The sequence below is a fragment of the Oreochromis aureus genome, linkage group 4 (genome assembly GCF_013358895.1).
Source record: "Oreochromis aureus strain Israel breed Guangdong linkage group 4, ZZ_aureus, whole genome shotgun sequence".
Lineage (NCBI taxonomy): Eukaryota > Metazoa > Chordata > Actinopteri > Cichliformes > Cichlidae > Oreochromis > Oreochromis aureus.
This window is the reverse complement of record NC_052945.1, coordinates 34531416-34551913: the sequence shown is the minus strand read 5'-3', so window position 1 is coordinate 34551913 and position 20498 is coordinate 34531416. Positions and strand designations below refer to the sequence as shown.

Here is a 20498-nt window from a genome sequence, read left to right as displayed (position 1 = left end):
AGAACACTGAAGATGGCCTGTAGATCTTCCAGCATGACAATGTCCTAAAGCCTACTACCAATGCAACATAGAAGGGACTAAAGAAGAAGCAGGTAAAGGTCATTGAGTGGCCTAGCTAGTCTCCAGACCTCAGTAGAAAATCTCTGGAGGAAGCTGAAGCTTCAATTTCCTAAGCAGCAGTCAGAAACCTAAAGGATTTAGGTTTTTGTAAAGAGGAGTGCAAAAATCCTTTCTGAAATGTGTGCAAATCCAGTGAACTACAAGAAGTACAGTACTAACCAACAAAGGTTTCTCCAACAAATAATACATCGTGTTTTGTGTAGCGATCAAATAATTATTTACTTAATGATATGCAAATCATTTTACAACTTTTATGTAATTCATTTTTCTGGACCCCTGGTTGATAATCTGTCTCTCTTCATTAAAATGAAACTACCATAAAATTAGAGACTGTTAATTTCTTCTTAAATGAGCAAACTTAAAATTCAGGCAAAAATCAAATAATGATTTCCCCAGTTGTACAAACAGCACACTGACTTGAGTCTAAAGTTTCAAACTGAGATCATGCAATGACAGTATTAAATACATACAATGCTTGTGTATCTGTGAAAAGCTATGAAAATGCTACATGTGGACCCTTGAGCTTTCAATTTTTACATGTTTGAGGTGTTAATAATCAAATTTCTATTTTTATAACACAGGCTTTTGTATGATAACAGCTGGGTTGTTTGAACATTTTGCATCACTACCTGGACCGTTTTCAATCCCTCAGACGAAAAAGTACTTATAATGTGCCAGTGCATTATTATCCATGAACTGTTTTACAATAAAACAGTTGTAATATACCAGCTCAAATTTGGGTATAAAAACTTGAATTCAGTTTGTTATTTGGGGGTTGTGACCGGTGGTCTAATTTGTTAAGTGCTGTTGTTTTAACAGTAGCAAACATGTATTCAGTATTTAACATACCTAATGTTCTTCCATGGAAGCCTCCCATGAAAGATAAAATACTGAGTTGTGGACAACCTGGTGCCTGAGATCAAAAGACATAAGGACTCAATCATGCTAAGCAAGAGAAAAGACAAACATCAAGAAATAAGAAGCAAATATTGAGTCCAATATGGCAGGAAAGTGGTGAATAACTTAATGAATAGTGAGACCTGGTTGATCATGGAGGTGTTCAGTTCTTCATTAGTTGGTGTGTTTTGGCCTCGTTCTTTGTTCTAAAGTAAAAAAAAAAAACAACCACAGAGATTAAATTCATTTTAATTCCAACTTGTTGGCTTACATTTTTTTTTTACTACTCGATACAATACATTTTCTACACTACCGTCTTTTTAAGGACAGCTATCTCCTGTGGTGACCTTTAGTTTGCTTTAGGTTTTGTGTTTTTGTCCGAGATTTGGATTCAGTTGTCTGTTATAGTGTAATGATCAAATAATTTTACTGATAATAGAACATCACAGAACATTACTACAACCCCAATTCCAATGAAGTTGGGACATTGTGTAACATGTAAATAAAAACAGAATAAAATGATTTGCAAATTCTTTTCAACCTATATTCAATTGAATACACTACAAAGAAAAGGTATCCAATGTTCAAACTATTAAACTTTACTGTTGTTGTGCATATCTTCACTCATTTTTAATTTGATGCCTGCAACATGCTCCAATAAAGCTTGGACATGTTTGCCACGGGGTTATATCTATGGGCTCAAATTGTGGTCATAAATATTTTGTACTTGTAAATCAGGATTTGTATGTGTAAAATGAATTTGTGTGTGCGTAAAAAAGATTTGTGTGTGGACAAAAATACGTGTGAAGCTCTGCACTCAAGTTTCAAGTTTCAAGTTACAAGTACGAATTTTGACCCTATTTTTCTTCCTTTCAGCTGATTGGTCAATGTCATATCAATCACAAATTTAACTATCCAATCAGAGAACAGATGGGTTTGGCTGTCGGAGGGGCGCTTTTTTGAACTGCAGGTCCTTGAAGGGTAATACAGTTTGAAGCTGAAGGATCTTTATATACATATCCCATAAGGCTCATTAACTAGGTCCTTTAACTTTTGGTAGCTGTTGAAAGGATACAGTTGTGGTATACCAGTGGTCAGAAATACCATTATTACTTTAGTATTACTTTAACACAAAATCAGGGTTGACCCGGGACCACTGCTATGAGTCACACTATGCAGCATAAAGGCCGTTTCACATCGGACATGGCATGCGTGCTCACCGCTAACTAAGAGCGAAGGATCCAGAATTTGTTGCGCTGGCTGCTGAGCTCTGCTTGTATATCGTTTTTTAGCGGCCGCTCTAGGTGTGCTAGATGCACCTGATCCTTGTCGTTTCAAAACATGTATCTCTCTGACTTTATCTCCTCTACGAGAGTTTGTGTTGTATTATGTTCAAATGTTTAATAAAAACGTATCACTCATTCATAACAAGAAAAGCTTTGTAACTGTCCCAACTAGTGAAGAGTGTGTCATTTCCACAACACTGCTTTTCCTCCGAGGTCGACAGCGCCTTTAAAAACGCTCTGGAGGTCCCTGTGTAAGCATGTCAACCTTTACTTGAACACACACAGATGTTTTCCTTCATGGTGTGGCGATAAGAGATGTGACAGGGCATTTATCCTTCAAAGACCTGCAGTTCAAAAAAGCGTCCCTCCGACAGCCAAACACATCTGTTCTCTGATTGGATAGTTAAATTTGTGATTGACATGACATTGACCAATCAGCTGAAAGGAAGAAAAATAGGGTCAAAATTTGTACTTGTAACTTGAAACTTGAGTGCAGAGTTTCACACGTATTTTTTGGCTATGTCCACACACAAATCTTTTTTACGCACACACAAATTCATTTTACACATACAAATCCTGATTTACAAGTCCAAAACTGATTTAGAAGTACAAAAATATTTATGACCACAATTTGAGCCCATATATATCACCTTTCCTTTTAACAACACTCAATAACCATTTGGGAACCGAGGACAGTAATTGTTGAAGCTGTGTAGGTGGAATTCTTTCCCATTCTTGGTTCATGTACAACTTCAGTTGCTCAACAGTCCGGGGTCTCCATCGTTGTATTTTGCGCTTCATAATGCACCATACATGTTCAATGGGAGACAGGTCTGGACTGCAGGCAGGCCACTCTAGTACCCGACTCTTTTACTACAAAGCCACGCTGTTGTAACACATGCAGAAATTGGCTTGCATTGTCCTGCTGAAATAAGCAGGGATGGCCCAGCTTGGATGGCAGCAATATGTTGCTCCAAAACCTGTATGTACCTTTCAGCATTAATGGTGCCTTCACAGATGTTACCCATGCTATGGGCACTAACACACCCCCATACCATCACAGATCTATGGTCAGAAATAATTTAACATGGTGTTAACAAATTAAATCAAATTTGTACTCACTTACCCTATACCAGATAAAAATAGCTTTGTAAGCATTTTCATTGGAGCAAGCACCACAGGACATTGTCTGAACACGAGTCATTCCACTAGGCGCCACCTGACAGAAAGTAAAGTAGGAGTAACAAGGATTATCATTATTATCATTGCACAGCTAGCATTATCTGCAGAAATAGCAATAAAGGCACATTATACATTATGCAGTTACATGAAAACTATAATTTAAGAACAACCTATACACAAATTTTAATTCTAAATGTGTGTGTGTGTGTGTGTGTGTGTGTGTGTGTGTGCGCGCGTAATTATAGATGTTATTCAGGAATTTTCAAATTTACTGTTTTACAAAAAAAGCAGAAAAAATATTAGTGTGATAGCTCAAATTTGGGTATAAAAAAGATAAACTCAGTTTTTGTGTGTTTCTCACCGAGAGAAGACTTTCAGTGATTTTGTCTGGAAAGTTCTCTGGTGGCAGGATTCCCAAGGCTGGCCGATTCACAAATGTACTCTGAAGGAAAGACAAAAATATCTAGTACATGCAAATACGCAGAGTCTTGTTCAGACTGTTTCAAAAAGACGTTACATGTACTTACATATATGTCCTACTTGTTAAATCCCAAACCAAAACAAATATTAAAATTTGCTTTCACTTTAAAAACCATTTGTTGTTTTACACCTCACCTCTCCTCTGAGAACATACAGGAAGCTCAATATTAGACATAAAAATGATGAAAACACTCAGTGGACACATACATATGTTGGAGGTGTCACTTTCATGTTCCAGTCAGGACAGTTAGAATAAAACAAAAAACAGAATGAGGTTTGAATCATGGCCCTTTAGCCCTGAGTTGAATTGTTAGGTTATTCTATCTATATAACCATACGCTTAACTAAAATTGTGATCTATGAGTTCTATGGAGGTAACTGTGTTTAAGATCATGGATGATAATTCTACACAAAAAGATCATCATATGATCTTTGTCCAGCTTGCTTACACACAGTGGCATTGTGAGGAAAGATTGTAACTGTTGTATAATGTCAGAACTGTGGTAGCTTAGCAAAATTTACCCTAAACTGCTCTAATGGAAATCACAATTGTCTGTATAAAACACAGAAAGCAATTCCTTTGACTGCTGTATACTTAATCATTCACTGCATTGCCATCTGCTCCATATCTTTATTTTTCCTGATAAAAGAAACAATCTTGTATCTGGAGAGCACTTACCAAATTGTTTGGATTGGCCATCACTTTGAGGAGAGCAGGGTGGTTATAGCCTATAGGAGCAAACAACGGGAATGGTTTTACAAAGGGAGGCGCATTGCATACACCATTTCCTTCAAATATGCTATTAAAATAAGTATTATTAGATTTACTGAAAAGCATACAAATAAACTACATATATTCCTGTTCAGTTAGACCAGGGGTCTGCAACCTTTTACACCCAAAGAGCCACTTGGACCCGGTTTCCACGCAAAAGAAAACACTGGGAGCCGCAAATACTTTTTGACATCTAAAATGAAGATAACACTGTATATATTGTTTTCTACCTTTGTGCTTTGTGTGAACAACTAAGGTGTGTTGCTTATGAAATCCATGAAGTGCTACAGAGAAAATTACATTTTATTTACGTAATTAACACATTTTGAACTCTTAAAGAAATATAACAAAAGGAAAGACACCCAGCTGAACTAAAATGATCCATGTTATCAGCCGCCACCCTTATATCGCCTTTGGACTGTTGGAGCCTTGACCTGACTCTTAAAAATAACTGGAAAAAAAGCACTATGCTGCTGAAAATGAAAAATAGATATTTGCAAAATTCTGCCTAAATATGTATTTTACCTGGTTAATCGTGCGGCGGGCGTGGTTTGCAGCGCCGCTGCAGGGGAGGCGGACGCACCTGAGCGACACCCGCAATCACGCCTCGCCGCCTTTACGCTGCGCTATCTATGCTGTTGTGTTGTTGGTGGTGTATGTCGGGCTGTGAGCTGAAAAGCTACAGCCGGTGTATGCGTGCAGCAACCGTGTGTGAAAAGTGCTCAATAAAGAGATGCTCAAAAGCGTGTTCATGGAAACATCGTCGGGTCTGCCGTGATTTGTTTACAATGGGACTTTGCTCCTGAACCTCTGTGCACAGAGTCCGCAAATCGGGGATATACTGAAGTCAGTTTACTCACGGTGTTTGTTTTAACATAGTTCACGGTGGAGAACAGCTGCTGACATAATGTGGATCCGAAGATCCGTAATTGGCCTATCTGGGGTTGAAAGTCTCGATAAATCCACGGCGTTTGGTGGGTATACCGCTTCCATGAGTGTGACTCTTATTTTGAGCGATGAAAAATAATAGAATATAATTTTTATATTTCAAAATCACAACAATCTTCCAATTTAGAACTACGAGTTAAAAAGAACTAACATAGATAAAATACACTTCAGCTAAATACTTCTAATTTATTTTCCCAAACCACGCGGAGCCGCAGTATAAGGACTAAAGAGCCGCATGCGGCTCCGGAGCCGCGGGTTGCCGACCCCTGAGTTAGACAAACCACAGTGGAAATGCAAAGTAGCTCAGTGTATGAAAATTGACTCATTTATTATCAAATGGTTTCACCGATCTGCCCTTTTTCAATGACAGCTACCCAAATGTTTACATACCCTGGCAGTGTTGGCATGATAACTAGAGGTAACCATCATCACCTGTGATCTGCTTGTTATTACTGTGTGTGTATGAAAAGTCAGTGAATGCCTGGGCTTCACACAGACCGCTACATGTTTCATCCAGTGCTGCACTGACATTGTTGGATTTCAAGCCACAAGGAAAACAAATTATCAAAGGTTCTGCAGAAGAAGATAGTTGAACCTTATAGAATAGGACAGGGATCAAACTCTAATTAAAAAGTTGGAAATGTAGGATTCTGTTGAAACCAAGCAAACAAAGATTTGGCTGCCAGAAAAACTGTTCAGGATGCAAAAAAAAAAAAAAACAAAAACCCCAAAGAAATTAAGATGACATACAGGACTCCAGAAGAAAGCCATTACTACACCAATGCCACAAAACAGTCCATTTACAATATGTTAATTCAGTTATATTCAATTTTCTTTATACAGTGCCAAATCACAACAGCAGTCGTCTCAAGGCACTTTATATTGTAAGGAAGACCGTATAATAATAAACAGCATGGAGACAAGCCTTCAAACTTCTCGAACAAAAACATTTGGTTCGATGAAACCAGAACTGATGTTCGAGATCAACCAGGACTATGATGAAGAGTACACCATCCTAATGTGAAACACGGAGGTGGATCGCTGAAGTTTCGGGGATGTGTGAGCTACTAAGGCACAGGGAACTTGGCCAAAATTGAAGGAGAGATGAATGCAGCATGTTACCAGAAAAAAACTGAAAACAATTTGTACTCATCAGCCTAGAAGCTATGAATGGTCACTCTCCTAACCTTAATATCATTGAGCCACTTTGAGGAGATCTCAAATGTGCAGTCCACGTAAGACATCACAAGAATTTACAGGGCCTGCAGGTATTTTGACAAATAAGCAGCTTTACCATCTGAGTTAATAAAGTGCCCCATCCACAACTACCACAAAAGACTTCAATCAGTGGCATTTAACATCAATTAAAGGAGGCACTACATGGTATTAAGAACTAGGACATCAGAGAAATTTCTGGTGTCATTATGATTTAGAAAGGGTAAAAAATAACCTTTGATAATAAATGGCTTCACCCAAACACTAACCATTATGAGTGAAAGAAATGTTTTTGTTGTATCATTCATATCCTCTAAAAATGGCCAAAATAATCACAAATTCTGTAGAGCAAAACTCTACAAGACATAAATTGTTCCTTTAGACTACAATTGTTTTTTAAATATTTTTTTTTCCTGTTTTTAATCATTTTAATGTAAATTACACTCTGACTTAAAACTGTGGTATTATACCACCTTTTCCAAGAAAATCTGAAATGGAAATGTAATTCTGTTGGAGTCAAATTGTTAAATGTTGTCATTGTGTTACTTAAATTTGTAAGTCTTAGTTAAAGCAGCATGATCAAAGACATTCCTTTGTCTCTGACCACTGTGAATACATGAAAATAATTATTAGAATGTAATGTGTTAAATTTGCTTAGATGAGAGGGTCCAGCAGTAGATCAGATGAATAGGAAAGGATTTGTCTGTGTGTTTCAGTTTGGCTTAGCTGTAGGCCTGAGTGTGTGTAATTGTTTAGAGAGAAAGGAATTTATTGACACCGAGGGTCTGCTGTCATAAAAGGAGACAGGAAGCTACAGTTGGGGATTGCTGATGCTGATGCTTGTACCTTTAATAAAAGTTCATAATTGCCATAACTTGGAAGTAGGTTTGCAGGAGACTCTCCACCTGATCTGTAAATGTAAGACAACAAGAGGCCAATGGCCCAGTGGATGCAGAGTGGGAGTCTCAGTGTTTGTAATATGTTAACTCTGTTTTCTATGTTCTGTAGAGGAATTTGGTGTAGCTTGGGTGAGGAGATTATGTTTATGACCCCCAGGAAGTCACATACACAGAGACACACACACAGTGCTTTGACTGTTACACTCCCACACCTACATGCACACTCACTCACGTGCACTCACACATACACACAGGTACGCACATACAGTCACTCACGTGCACTCACATAGACATATGGGTACGCGCACACACAGGCACTCACGTGCTCGTGCATACACACACAGACACAGAGTTTGCACCACACCATGGGGGTTTTATGATGGGTCACTTCTATAAAGCTGACTGTAACAAACAAAGGAGTGGAGGATCTGCAGAGGGAGACCGGCCCTGCACGTCTGCCCTTCTAGAAGATGCATGTTTAACTGAAGATGAATGAAGATGAATAAAGGTTCTTGTGAAAATAACTACTGAGTTCCGGTGCGGTCTCTGGATGCCTCGAGGAATAAAAAGAACCGGGGTGAAACTGATTTCGTAACACCACCTCTCCAGCCAGTTTGTTGGTGAGGGAGGCTGTAGTGTTTTATTATAGGGACATCCTATCTGAAGGTTCTGTTTGTTGTCTAGTAAACTTCCTGCTTTTATGACCCTTTTGGTGAGCAGGAGGTCACACAAACGCACCCCCAAACGCAAACACGCACACTCACATGCACACACACACACACTCACACACACATTCTCGCACAGACACATACACACACGTGCTTACACGTGCACACACATACAGACATAGTGCCTTATCTTTTAGAACCATGGGGAGGGGGGGGTTACAATGGGTGGTGCTTGTGTGTACTGTAACTGTTTTCAATAAAAGGCAGCAAGGAAGGCTGTTTATTTGATGCTGGCTAGGAGACAGGTGAGGAGCGTTCAGCTCCAAGAGCCTGGTTCTGACCAGTCTGCCTTGCTGGCAAGTAAAAACCGGTTAAAGCTGTTTGTCTTGTTTTCTTGCTTGTCGTTAATGAGAATACGTTTCTAAACCAGCGGGGCCTGTGGAAGCCCCGCTGGATTAGAACAATTATTTGGTCCTTCGAGCCGGAGCCCAACACATCGCGTCCACTGAGGAGGGGGAGACAAAACGCCGAAGTCTGCTAGCAGCCAGACGTCTGGGACGCCTGATGAAAGCCCTGGTCCTTAATTTTGTCACCAGGCCGGTGAGTTAGCGTCTGAACTCCCCTCGGGTTGGATGGCGATTGACGGGATCCAGAGACTCTTCCCGTGAACGAAAAGCAACACGAACAGTAAGTACAGAAGGCCTTAGAGAGCGGCTACGTGACTGTGCGTTAAACGCAGGTACGGGAGTGCACTAGCCGCATGAGAGAGACGCAGGCTTTGCCGTCATTTGGGGCGTAGAGACAACCTAGGTTCGGTGACTCCGCCGTGAGGAGAGTTCGGAATCTCCGCCATTTGGGGCATCGGAGTGCTTTCAACAGTGCGCGCTAGCTGTGCGTGTAGGCGCTAGCTGTGCGTGTAGGCGCTAGCTGTGCGTGTAGACACAAGCAATAGGCCTATTTTGTGTGTGAGCGAGTGCAGGCCAGACGTGGTCTGTGTGAGTGAGTCTGATTGTTGTTTGGTATGCAGTCACTTCTAAGCTGATGAGCAAGCTACACATTTACAGAACAGGAGCTGGCTGAGAACGCATCAGAGGGAGGGAAACAGAGCTATGATAACTCGAGCATGCAGCTATCTGTGAGTTCAGTTTCTTCCTCACACCTCAGATGGGCAGCAGCTTTTCTTGCATCCTGATTCATGTGTGTAAGGCGTTTATAGCATCAGCATCATTTTTTTTGTTTTGTCGAAAAGCAGGTGATGTCACTGTGTGTGCATTCCGGAGGAGTGTGAAAGTATGTGTGTGAAGCGGTCTCCAGCTGGGGCAGAGATGATTCTGCAGGTCGCTTTCTGCCCCCGTGGACACAAAAGAAATAGTTGTGTTGATGGGGAAAAACAACAATGATAATATGAAGAGTGTTTGGTATTTCTCAGCCTGAAACAACTACAATCTCACTTTCTGTTTTTAAGAAATGAGAGTTCAAAAACCAGAGAGAGGAGATGTGTTGTTTAAGCAGTGATGAGAATAATGAAAATGTCTTAGTTTGTCACTTTCAGGTGAAAGCAGACCTGGATCAATTTTCCATGTGCAGCAGTCGGAAGAAAATTATAGGTTTAACATCATTAGGAAACACTCAGGTTGAGTTTTTGGCTGAATTGTGTTTACAGCTTAACTCCTATGGGTTCCTCATCCTGAAAATGCAAGCTCCACGGAAGCTAACCTCTGCCTGAAGACAAGGAGTGCAGTTCCAGAAGTACAGGCATGAACATCAACAGTTGACAGCAAGCCAAGAGACAACAGCAGAGTCCTGAGCAGAGAGGTCCAGCAGCAGTGTGTGCAAACAGCATCAGAGAGAAAGAAAACCCATCATCCTGGATGGATGGAGATGAGTTTCCAGCAAGCTGCAACTTCACTGTGTGTGAAGATGACTTTTGAGGAGACTGTCTGAGTTACATTTGCCACGTTTGGAGTGGAATGGCAAGAAGAGACAGTGGGAAACACAGGACAAAGCTGAAGAAAACTGACTGCCATTGGACTGCAAAGTGGGAGAGGAGAATGGAGTGAGAGGAGCAGGTGAGAACACAGAGGAATGCTGTTAAATCAAATCAAAAATTTGGGTTAGCAATCCTGGGAAAAAAGGAAACTGACTGCTTTGAGTGGAAAAATTGAGAAGGAGTCTGGACCACAAAATGAGAAAGGTACACAAAAACACACACAAACAGAAAATGCATTAACCATCTAAGCATGAGATTCTGTTTGTCATCTTGTCCAAGTCACTAGTAAGATGAAAGTGATACATAGACTAGTGTCTAACATTATGGGAGGACAGATGATTGCATCATAGCCTGGGAGAAAACAGAATGCTGATGAGGGGTCTTGAATGAGTGAGCTGAGTGAGCTGATTGTTGAGTTTCTGATGTTTTAACATGGCACACATTTGGTTTCGTGAGAAGAAATTCATTATGTGATAAGACATCAGGGTTATGGTGTATGTTGTGTGTTGTGTGGCTGATGGATGAATGTTTGAGATGAAACTGGCTGATGATTTGTCTTTTGTTACAAAGTTGAGCCTGCCAATTAGGTTTGGTATGATTTCCCCTCCTGGGATGAAGAACATGTGTCATGACTTAACAAGGCCTTTCTTTTCTTTTTTCCTTTTTATTTTGTTATTTTCACAGTGCACTGAAAGTTTTGTTTAATATTTTCTGTCATTTAAAGCAGATCTGAACGTTGATCAGGAAGAACTACACAACATGTTGTCGGGAACGGTCGCAAAGTGAGTTTCTCCACATTAAAATGGGCTTGGGAGAAACTCACTTATTGGGACAATCAGAAAGCAAGTGTCCAAAAGGATTTGGCGAGGTAATCCAGTCTAAATTCTTTTTCTTTTTGAAATGGCGTCATATTGCTGAGGGTTGAAACGAAATGCGACGATAGATTCCACTGTCAGCAATGAATGAATGGATGAATAAATGAATGAATGAATGAATAAATAATGAGTGAAATTAAAATGGGGAACTGACTGGACTGCTGAAAGCTGACAAAAGCGGACAAGACTTGACTGACTTGACACCACTATGCAAGGTTAACCCCCACCCAGACATGACAAAGGGATGGATGTATCTGTGTGTGTGTCTTATGTTGCAGGAGCAGGAGGAGACCAGAGGAAACCTTGGGTCACATGACTATGTGAACTCTGTAAATGTAACCTTTTTAGCTGTAATTTTTCTGGGTGTCTGTGAATTTACCATGGGTGTGTTATTCATGGGCTTGTGTTGCTCACAGAGGTCGCTGTGAGAAAGTGTGTATACACCTGCGCAGCGCTAACATCTACATTACTTTTCTACAGCAGAGGGTTAATAATGTGATTTGATCATGTGATTTACAGCAGGACACACCACTTAATGTTTTTTCTACCATATGGTTACTGGGTTTTTGTGTGACGGAAACTGTTTACAGGTTGTATGTTGGTGATGAAATTACAATGTGTTGTTGAGAAAATGTTGGAGGAAATGTGAATAGAGTGTGAGACATACTGTGTTTGAAACCAGTGTTATTTCTTTTACAGCAGAATGTAACTTTATGGCCTTTTTACAGCACCTCTGGAATCTGGTGACCTAGGCCTGACCTAGGATGCTACTGCTAATGTTTCTCTCTAAGAGTGCTTGTAAAGGATTCAGCACAGACAGACAAGTGACAATTAAACAGATGTGCAGTGATTGTGGAACAGTTTAATATGGGGCTCATTGTTTGACCACTGGTCAGTTCATAGTGATAAATGAATTGAGTGACATTGCTTAAGGAAAGTCACTGATTACAATGTGGAATGAAGTTGAGATGATCTATGATGTGGAGCAAATTATGGCAAAAAAAAGTAGGGGTTTAATGAGTTGAGAAAACTGCAATGATACTTGTCTGTGATGCTGAATACTTTATTACTCTTATATGCTATATTTGTTTGCTAATGTGAGGTTTGTTTTAACTTACAGGGTTTTGTCCTACAGGCAAGGATACAGGCTCCAGGTGGAAGCTGCGAGTTAAACAAGCTTAACATTTAACTACTGACTAATGGTTTACACAGGGTTATAGGTTTGTAGTGGAGCTGCTCCAAGGGAAACCCCTGGAGAAATTTTCAGAGAGAATGTACAACATTCTTGTGCATGTCTCATTGTGTGGAGCTGACACATTGCGAGAGCCGTGTGGCAAAAAAGATGAGTGTCAATTTTTAACTTGCAGGTTACGTGAGGTTCCATGAGAAGGAGTGACTGAGGAAGATCGTCTACAAGATGGAAGCTGAGGCCAGAAGAGAGGCTTCAAGTGGCTCAGAGAGGAGCAGAGATCACCTTCAGCACAACAGCCATCCCACAGAAGGCTGTGCTACTGGGCTTCCAGAAGATCGTCGAGAGGAGACTTTGAACAGCAAACAACCAAAAGGAGTGAAAGAAATTCGACGTTGACGTTGAGGAAGACAACTAGGGTGTAAGACGTGCTCTACCCTAAATCTTCAGCGGCGTTGGAACAGAAACTGAGGGATGAAGGGAGTGTGCCAATTTCCATCCAACAGCGCAGAAAGGAAGTTCAGCAATGGAATTGTGATTCTGTGTACAGCACAGATGCCAGGTGACTGGGGAATAGCTGACAGCACTTTTCCCAAGGATGAAGATCACTAACATGTGTTACTTTGCCATGTAGACTTGATACTGCAGAGGGCTTTCCTTTGTTTACATTTACATCATGTACACTTCTCTAAGCTGGATGAAGTTTTGAGCCATGGGTGGACATGACTCAAAAAGGGGGGAGAAGATCATAAACAACAACTTGATCCAATTTCCTTTAAAAAACTTTTTCTGCAGTGACAACAGGAAAGGAGAGGAGTTGTAAATGCAGATGATTCACCAGGTGACTCTATTCACCCCACAGGAAAAATGCAGTGAGAACATTTGGGAGGTTGATAGGGGTCATAAAGAGGAGTGTTGACCAGGCTACAGCTTTGAAGATAGCTGGAAGCCACATGGACAAATAATAAAAACCAACTGATGGGTTTGAATGCCTATTCTGTATAGGGCATATGGCATATGATCTTGAGAATGTTGATTCCTGTTTTGACTGTTGACATTCATTTGTTTCCTTGCAGGATGCAGTTTACTGTGTATGCGATCAATGAGAAATAGGGTAACTGCTAACACATGTATTAACTGTGAACTTTTGCAGCAATAGGAAGTGAATGACATGAGGAGTTGTGTGTGAATGAAGCCTACACTGAAACAGGCAAACACAAGAGTCCATAAGTGGAAATTTAAGTACAAAATTGAAAAAAAAGGGGGGACAGTTGGAGTCAAATTGTTAAATGTTGTCATTGTGTTACTCAAATTTGTAAGTCTTAGTTCAAGCAGCATGATCAAAGACATTCCTTTGTCTCTGACCACCTCTCCAGCCAGTGTGTTGGTGGGGGAGGCTGTAGTGTTTTATTATAGGGACATCCTATCTGAAGGTTCTGTTTGTTGTTTAGTAAACTTCTTGCTTTTATGACCCTTTCGGTGAGCAGGAGGTCACACAAACGCACCCCCAAACACAAACACGCACACTCACATGCACACACACACACACTAAAGCTGTTTGTCTTGTTTCCTTGCTTGTCGTTAACGAGAAGAAGTTTCTAAACCAGCGGGGCCTGTGGAAGCGCAGACCCAACAAATTCATACAAGCAAGTACAGGGAGAGGAAAATGAACATCGTCTGATTGGCCCTTTGGAACATTAAATTAATAAAGTGTGTAAGATTCTGACAAAGAAAAAAAACCTTTCTATCATGGAGCTCATGAGCCTCAGAGCAGAAACCATTGATTTAAGGGGAAAAAGCATCCCTGGAGGAACAGAAAACAGAATGTGGCAATATCTACTTTAAAGATGTAGATTTATTTGTTGGGTATTTGTATCTACCTTTTCTGTGCCATGTAGCTTCTAACTGTATTTTCCAAAGGATTAACAAAATCATTGGAAGTCACATGCAATATAAAATAACATTTGAGATTATAGATTTCATCCATGTGTCACTATTCAACAATCTAAACTGAAGTGATTACATAAATATCTGTACTAACCAATTGGGATGGAAGAAATCTGAGTGTAGATATCCAGCATGCGGTTCCCATCCACATCCACAAGGTAGTTCCCTTTGCTCTCCTCATAGTTACAGAAAAAGTTGATTGCACCAGTATTCTGGGGAAAAACATGTTATGTATTAAAAACCTCACATTGTACTTAAGATTAAGAGTATTTAAAGATATTCATCAATTAACTATGAAGTCTGGAATATGATAACAAAAAGGGCAAATTTGTAAAGATAAAAGCAGCCAGTTATTTACTATAAAAACCAGTGCAGTTTGACAAAACAGCACAATTTAGCATATGTTTAGATTCAGGCTATTATGGTTCTTGAAGAGTCTTATGTTGAAGGTAAACATAACGCCTTCAATTCATTCTGCATTTGTAACCTTTTAACAGTCTTTCTAACATCCTTCAAAGCAGTGGTTCATAACCTTGTTGGAGGTACCGAACCCCACCAGTTTCATATGCACATTCACTGAACCCCTCTTTAGTGAAAAATAAAATGTGATTTTTTTCAAATTCAAGACATAGATATGTTTTTTACTGGTGCACAAAATGAGCCGTGCATGTCACGGCGGAGGCTCTGCCGAACCCTCTGATCGAACCCAGGTTAAGAACCACTGCTTCAAAGTATCCCTGAAAATGATAAGTAACTTTATAGTTACTACAATAGAGACAATTAAAATATAATTATATCAAAATCCACACACAAACACCTGCACAGTATGAAGACATCACTTGGATAACATGACATCTCTGGTATCACTGAGCTTCAGATACTACAGAAGCACCGTATAACCACCCTATAAGAGTGGATGGTGCTAAAAAAGAGGGAACAGCATATTGTGCTCCAGAAATTATTTATGTAGTTCACTGACTTAACATACTTACAGACCCAATCTGCCAACACACACACAGAAGCATGGCATAGTCATTTTAGCTAGAGAAAAAGTATATCAATTTAAAGAGAATTTTAAAGACAATATGTATTACTATCAATAGATATTTACAAGTAAAGTAAACATGTTAGAATAAGCTGACAGAGCTCTCATTCGACATCCTATCTGTATGTCATACATAGTGTCACGCCCAGACAGTCCTCACCGGTCACTTTGCCAGTTTTGGTTGTGTTTGTGTGCACTTTGTGGTTTTCTCCTCTCCATCCTGTGCGTGTGTGTTTTTATGTGGGAACATGTACTTCCGGAAGCCGTGGCACAGAACGGCAGCTGACCCGGGGGGAGTGTCCCGAGCTGGAATCGCCGCACCTGTGCTTAATCACTTCACCGGCTGCTACTAATCCGAAGCAGACCTATTTAACGGTGCAGTCGGATCACAGCCAACGCTGGAACGTTGAGCTAAACCGGGTAGCGTAGCCGCGATTTAGTGTACCCAGTTTGTGAATGAGCGAGAACGATTGAGTTAACGTGCGTGTGTTTTCTCGTCTGCCTCCAGGATCCAGGGTACGGAGGAGGAGCGGGCGAAAGAGGAAATTGTTTTGGATTATCACTGCACTGTCACCGCGAGGAGGAGTCACCTTATCACTGCACTGCCCTTTGGATTACAAACTCGAACTGTTTTTCACTGTAAATAAATTCACCATCACTCTGCAAGGAGTCTTGCACCTGAGTCCTTTAAATCCATTCACCATGACACACAGATGCAGTTTTTGCTTATTTTGGCTTGAATACAAAGAGCCATTTGAACATTTGATTTCACCGTTTGTCTGACCGCCTTTTTAAAACACATTTTTGTTTGTAATGCTGAAAAGTCTCATACAATGATGAGCGTACTTGTTGCCTGAGTGTCACTACATACCTACTAATTACAGTAGAGCTACTACGGAAAATAAAGTGACTTTTAAAAATGATATTAAAATGCAATATACCAAAAAATGTTCAGTTATTAATGCACAAACACAATCAGTGAAATAATTTCCATTTCCAAAAAATATGCATCCCCTGAAAAAACACAAAACAAAAACACCAGTTCACCAGTTTCCAATGCCAACTTTTTTTCAATAAATATTTTCTGTATACCCTAATACACCAAAAGCAGCCAGCTTGTTAAAGCCTGAACCCGGTTAAATATTTTGCATATTGAAATTTGTTCAGGTATTTCTTTTAGATTACAAAGTTTGTCCTCATTTGATTTAATTTGTTTGAGGTACGTTTCACAAAGCCAGAATGTTCATGTAACAAATAATGGCATGTTTGTTTGTCACATGTTTATTGGCTTGAAGGTAAGTTTACTGAACATCTTGCAAATGTGATGACTGCATAATTTTTGCCAGCAGTTGTAGGAGATCAGTATCCAGTACCAGTATCAACCAAAACAAGGCATTCAGTTAAAAAACCCCCCAAAAAACTCATATATAAAGGAATGGAGAAGTACTCTTGTTGTATTCATGCTGTTGTAGACAATCATGCTCAATTGTAACTAGCAGAAACCACAAATACTAACACACACATCTCACCTGTATTTGTCCCAGCTGTTTCATCAGCTCCTAGAGATAGAAAGAGAGAGAAAAGTTTTTGATTGCAAGAAATGTGTGTGTGTGTGTGTGTGTGTGTGTGTGTGTGTGTGTGTGTGTGTGTGTGTGTGTGTACCATTACTTTTGATCGTGGACCAGGGACTGTAGTTTTCATGGAGGGTCCATCGTAGTCAAACTCCACCTGTGGCTTTGCTGCTGCTTTGCTCACATATCTGCAACCTGACGGAGAAACCACAAAAAAAGTTCATAGTCAGTCTACATACAAATTCATAGGAAAAGTATTTTTCCAAATGTCATTATGATCAGGATTTTGGTTATTCATTCATATGCAGAAACATCTTTTGAACATATTTGGGCTTAAAAATTCCTGACCTCTGAGACTGAGAAGTGTGTTTCTCCTGAAGCTAGAACACCCCCTCTAGTCCCCTTCTCCAAAACAGGTACTACCAGCCCAGTTTACCACTGAGGCACTTTCCCCAATTTCCACACAATCTTCCAGGGGCATGTCCACCAGTACAGCTCCACAATATCTAGACCTAACTAAGCACAACTCTTTTCCACCCCAAGGGACCCTGCCACTGAGGATTGGTTTTGTCTACTTCAGCGAAACTCAACCCCAGTCATAGACAAGCTATTCCCTCCCTCCCTCCCTCCCTCCCCAGATTTTGCTCCCTCTGCAGAAAAATGTCTTCCACCACCAGACTATGGCATGACTCAATAGTGAATCTTTGTAGATCCTACAATGATCCTACAATGTAACCTATGTCATTGCCATCATGTATGGTCGTGAGGAGTGCAATATTTGGTACTTACTTTGTGCTCATGTCCTGGTGTTTTACATGTGGTGCCAGCCATGATAGAAACAAATAAAGTGCTGGGAACTTTTCCCTCTTTGTTATGATCATTTTTTAAAGGCAAATATACCCTAATACTGTCCCTAACTATGTCCTCTGTCCTGGATAAGCCCGAGGCAGCTTGGGAGCAGAGAAGGAAATTTATATTTTTCCATAGTTATATCTCAAACAACCAAATCCATAGTATCTGCCTCGACCCCTACAGTATCCTCTATCCCGGTAACTCTGACTCACAGCTGAAAAACAAGATAAGCCCAGAAACTAGTTCTTACTGGTTCTGGACAATTTGGGGTCATCTTTACTTAGGTAGCGGTTACAGCAACAAGTCCAGTGAACTGAAATAGCTTCTCATGGATGACTAGGCTGTTAGTTGATCTACTATCAAACAAGCAAAGATAAGGTTTAAAGCTCATATCAGTGCTCCGCTGGACACTTATACCGACCGTTTATGAAGCAGTTGCAGGTGAACACTTTCTTGAGATAAAGTTAGTTGTGTTGTTGTTCCGCTTGGGAACAACAACACTTTTTTGTGATTTTGCTTCTGCACACAACCAGACTGGAATTAAAATTAACAAATCAAGTTTGTACTTCAATCACATCTTGAAGTGCAGAGCTTCAACTTTAAATCCACAGTTGTTGTAATGCATTAATTATTTATAGCCATTTTATACATTCTAGACAGCTTCCTCTTTCAATAAAATGTTACTATATAAAAACAGCCTTTATGGAGATGCCTTCAGTAGCAAAACCTGTCACAAATCCAGTTTATCGGATAATGGCAGCTGTCTGTAGACAGATTTTGCCAATGCAATAGCGTCCCATGTGTAGTGAATAATTTACTAGTTACTCAGATTTACAGGAGTATGTCTGGCTTTGTGGTTATGGACAGAAGACCTTTGACACACCACTCAGTCACTCATCTCTGAAAAGCACAAACATGTGTATTGATAAGCACATCCTCCTTCAGTTTAAACATTTACACTGATTACACAATGCTATTCTGCTTTCACTGCTTTACCCATGAGAGGTATTACAATGTCATTTTCAGATGAGACATTTCAATTAAAAAAAATCATCTTAAAATTCTTATAGTCACTTTGAAATAAGCCATACATGTAGAAAAGGTGTAAAATGACTATTGTGTGTATGAGGGTTAGACACAGGGACAAATAATTGCATTCTTTAAAATCTGTGCTTAAAAAGCCAAATAAACTATTGGGGTCTTAAGAGTTTGTTTATAAGTCATTAGCTGTGGCACTAATATGGCTGGAAGAATAAGATCAATTTACACAGTCTAAGGAGCTTGGAAAGAAAAGCGTCTGGACTTCTTTAAGTTGCTTAAAGACGTTTCACCTCTCATCCGAGAAGCTTCTTCAGTTCTAGGGTCAAATGGTGGAGAGTCCCAGATTTAAGCTCTGTGGGAGTGTCCCCTCGAGAGGGACAAAGGACCCCCTAATGATCCTCTACCTAATCACATGAGCCAAGGTGTGAAAATGGGTGTAGGTCACAATCAGCCAAGGTTTAGGGTGAGCTCGTTGTGAAACCTGGCCCCACCCTGTCATGTGATTTCCTGAGGTCAGATGGCCCAGGATGTGAGTGGGCGTTAAGGCGTCTGGGAAGGGATCTCAAAACTGGATTATAGATGGCAGACAGTTGGTGTCGTAAACCACCGCCTCTGTTCAAAGATGGTCGCTCACAGTGGACATAGATGGCTTGGAAGAAGCTTCTCGGATGAGAGGTGAAACGTCTTCAAGCAACTTAGAGAAGTCCAGACGCTTTTCTTTCCAAGCTCCTTAGATTACGATGACCTGAATGACTGAGAACCTTCACAGACATATTAATTTACACAATGGTCCAAACAGTTTTAAGACCAACACTAGTAACACACCTTTAGCCACTGAATGTTATATCCTGATTGGAAAAGAAGGATCTGGTATAGTGCTAGATTTACCTGAAGCACTGAGCCACAAGTTTTTCTGCAGAGAAAAAGCCAGCTGACGACTGATCAAGGAGGTTGCCATGACAAAACAGCCACAGTCAAAAAGTGTGAGAGACAGGCAAAAACTGTCCTCAGCTTCTAATGTCTCCAAGCCACCTATAAAAACAAAGAAAAGAAAGAGGGAAAGGGGAAGAGGCGTTGGGGAAGGGGGGAACAGAGAGAACAGAAAGGTGCAAAAAAAAAAAAAAAGCACATTAACTTTATTAAATAAACAAGAATGTGACATCTGTCACAGCAGAGGAGTCAAAAGTGTGGGTTTTTTTTACAAAGTCCTTCTAGCAGCCAGTCTCATATCTATGCAACCTTGGATTAAATCCTGGGGTATCTTGAAGCCCCTATCTAAATGAATGGAGAGAGAGCCACAACTCTTTAATTTAATGGTCACCAGAACATAAAAACAAACACAGGGTAGAGAATGACCAATTAAAATAATAACAAATGGCTTCAAATAGTTTGTGATTTTGAATCAAAATGAGGTTTTTCAGTGACTTCACATCCAGTGATGGGGGAGTATTCCCCTTCGTCCCTAAACTCTGCTTCTTCTGTGGAAATCTGTGAAACATTCCTTCCACACCCAACCATATT

General features: G+C 40.2%; 1 protein-coding gene across 2 annotated transcripts in view; it reads right to left on the bottom strand.

The window, feature by feature from the left end:
- Positions 1–20498, bottom strand: part of abat (4-aminobutyrate aminotransferase) — a 50251-nt gene that overhangs the window by 13614 nt on the left and 16139 nt on the right. For both annotated transcript variants that reach the window (XM_031730477.2, XM_039611132.1), the window contains 9 exons: positions 19866–20009; positions 17182–17279; positions 17043–17072; positions 14563–14680; positions 4645–4694; positions 3847–3927; positions 3430–3522; positions 1161–1223; positions 970–1033 (listed from right to left, as the gene is read on the bottom strand). In XM_031730477.2, the coding sequence (XP_031586337.2) occupies positions 970–1033; positions 1161–1223; positions 3430–3522; positions 3847–3927; positions 4645–4694; positions 14563–14680; positions 17043–17072; positions 17182–17279; positions 19866–20009 (741 nt within the window). The remainder of the gene's footprint in view (positions 1–969; positions 1034–1160; positions 1224–3429; positions 3523–3846; positions 3928–4644; positions 4695–14562; positions 14681–17042; positions 17073–17181; positions 17280–19865; positions 20010–20498) is intronic.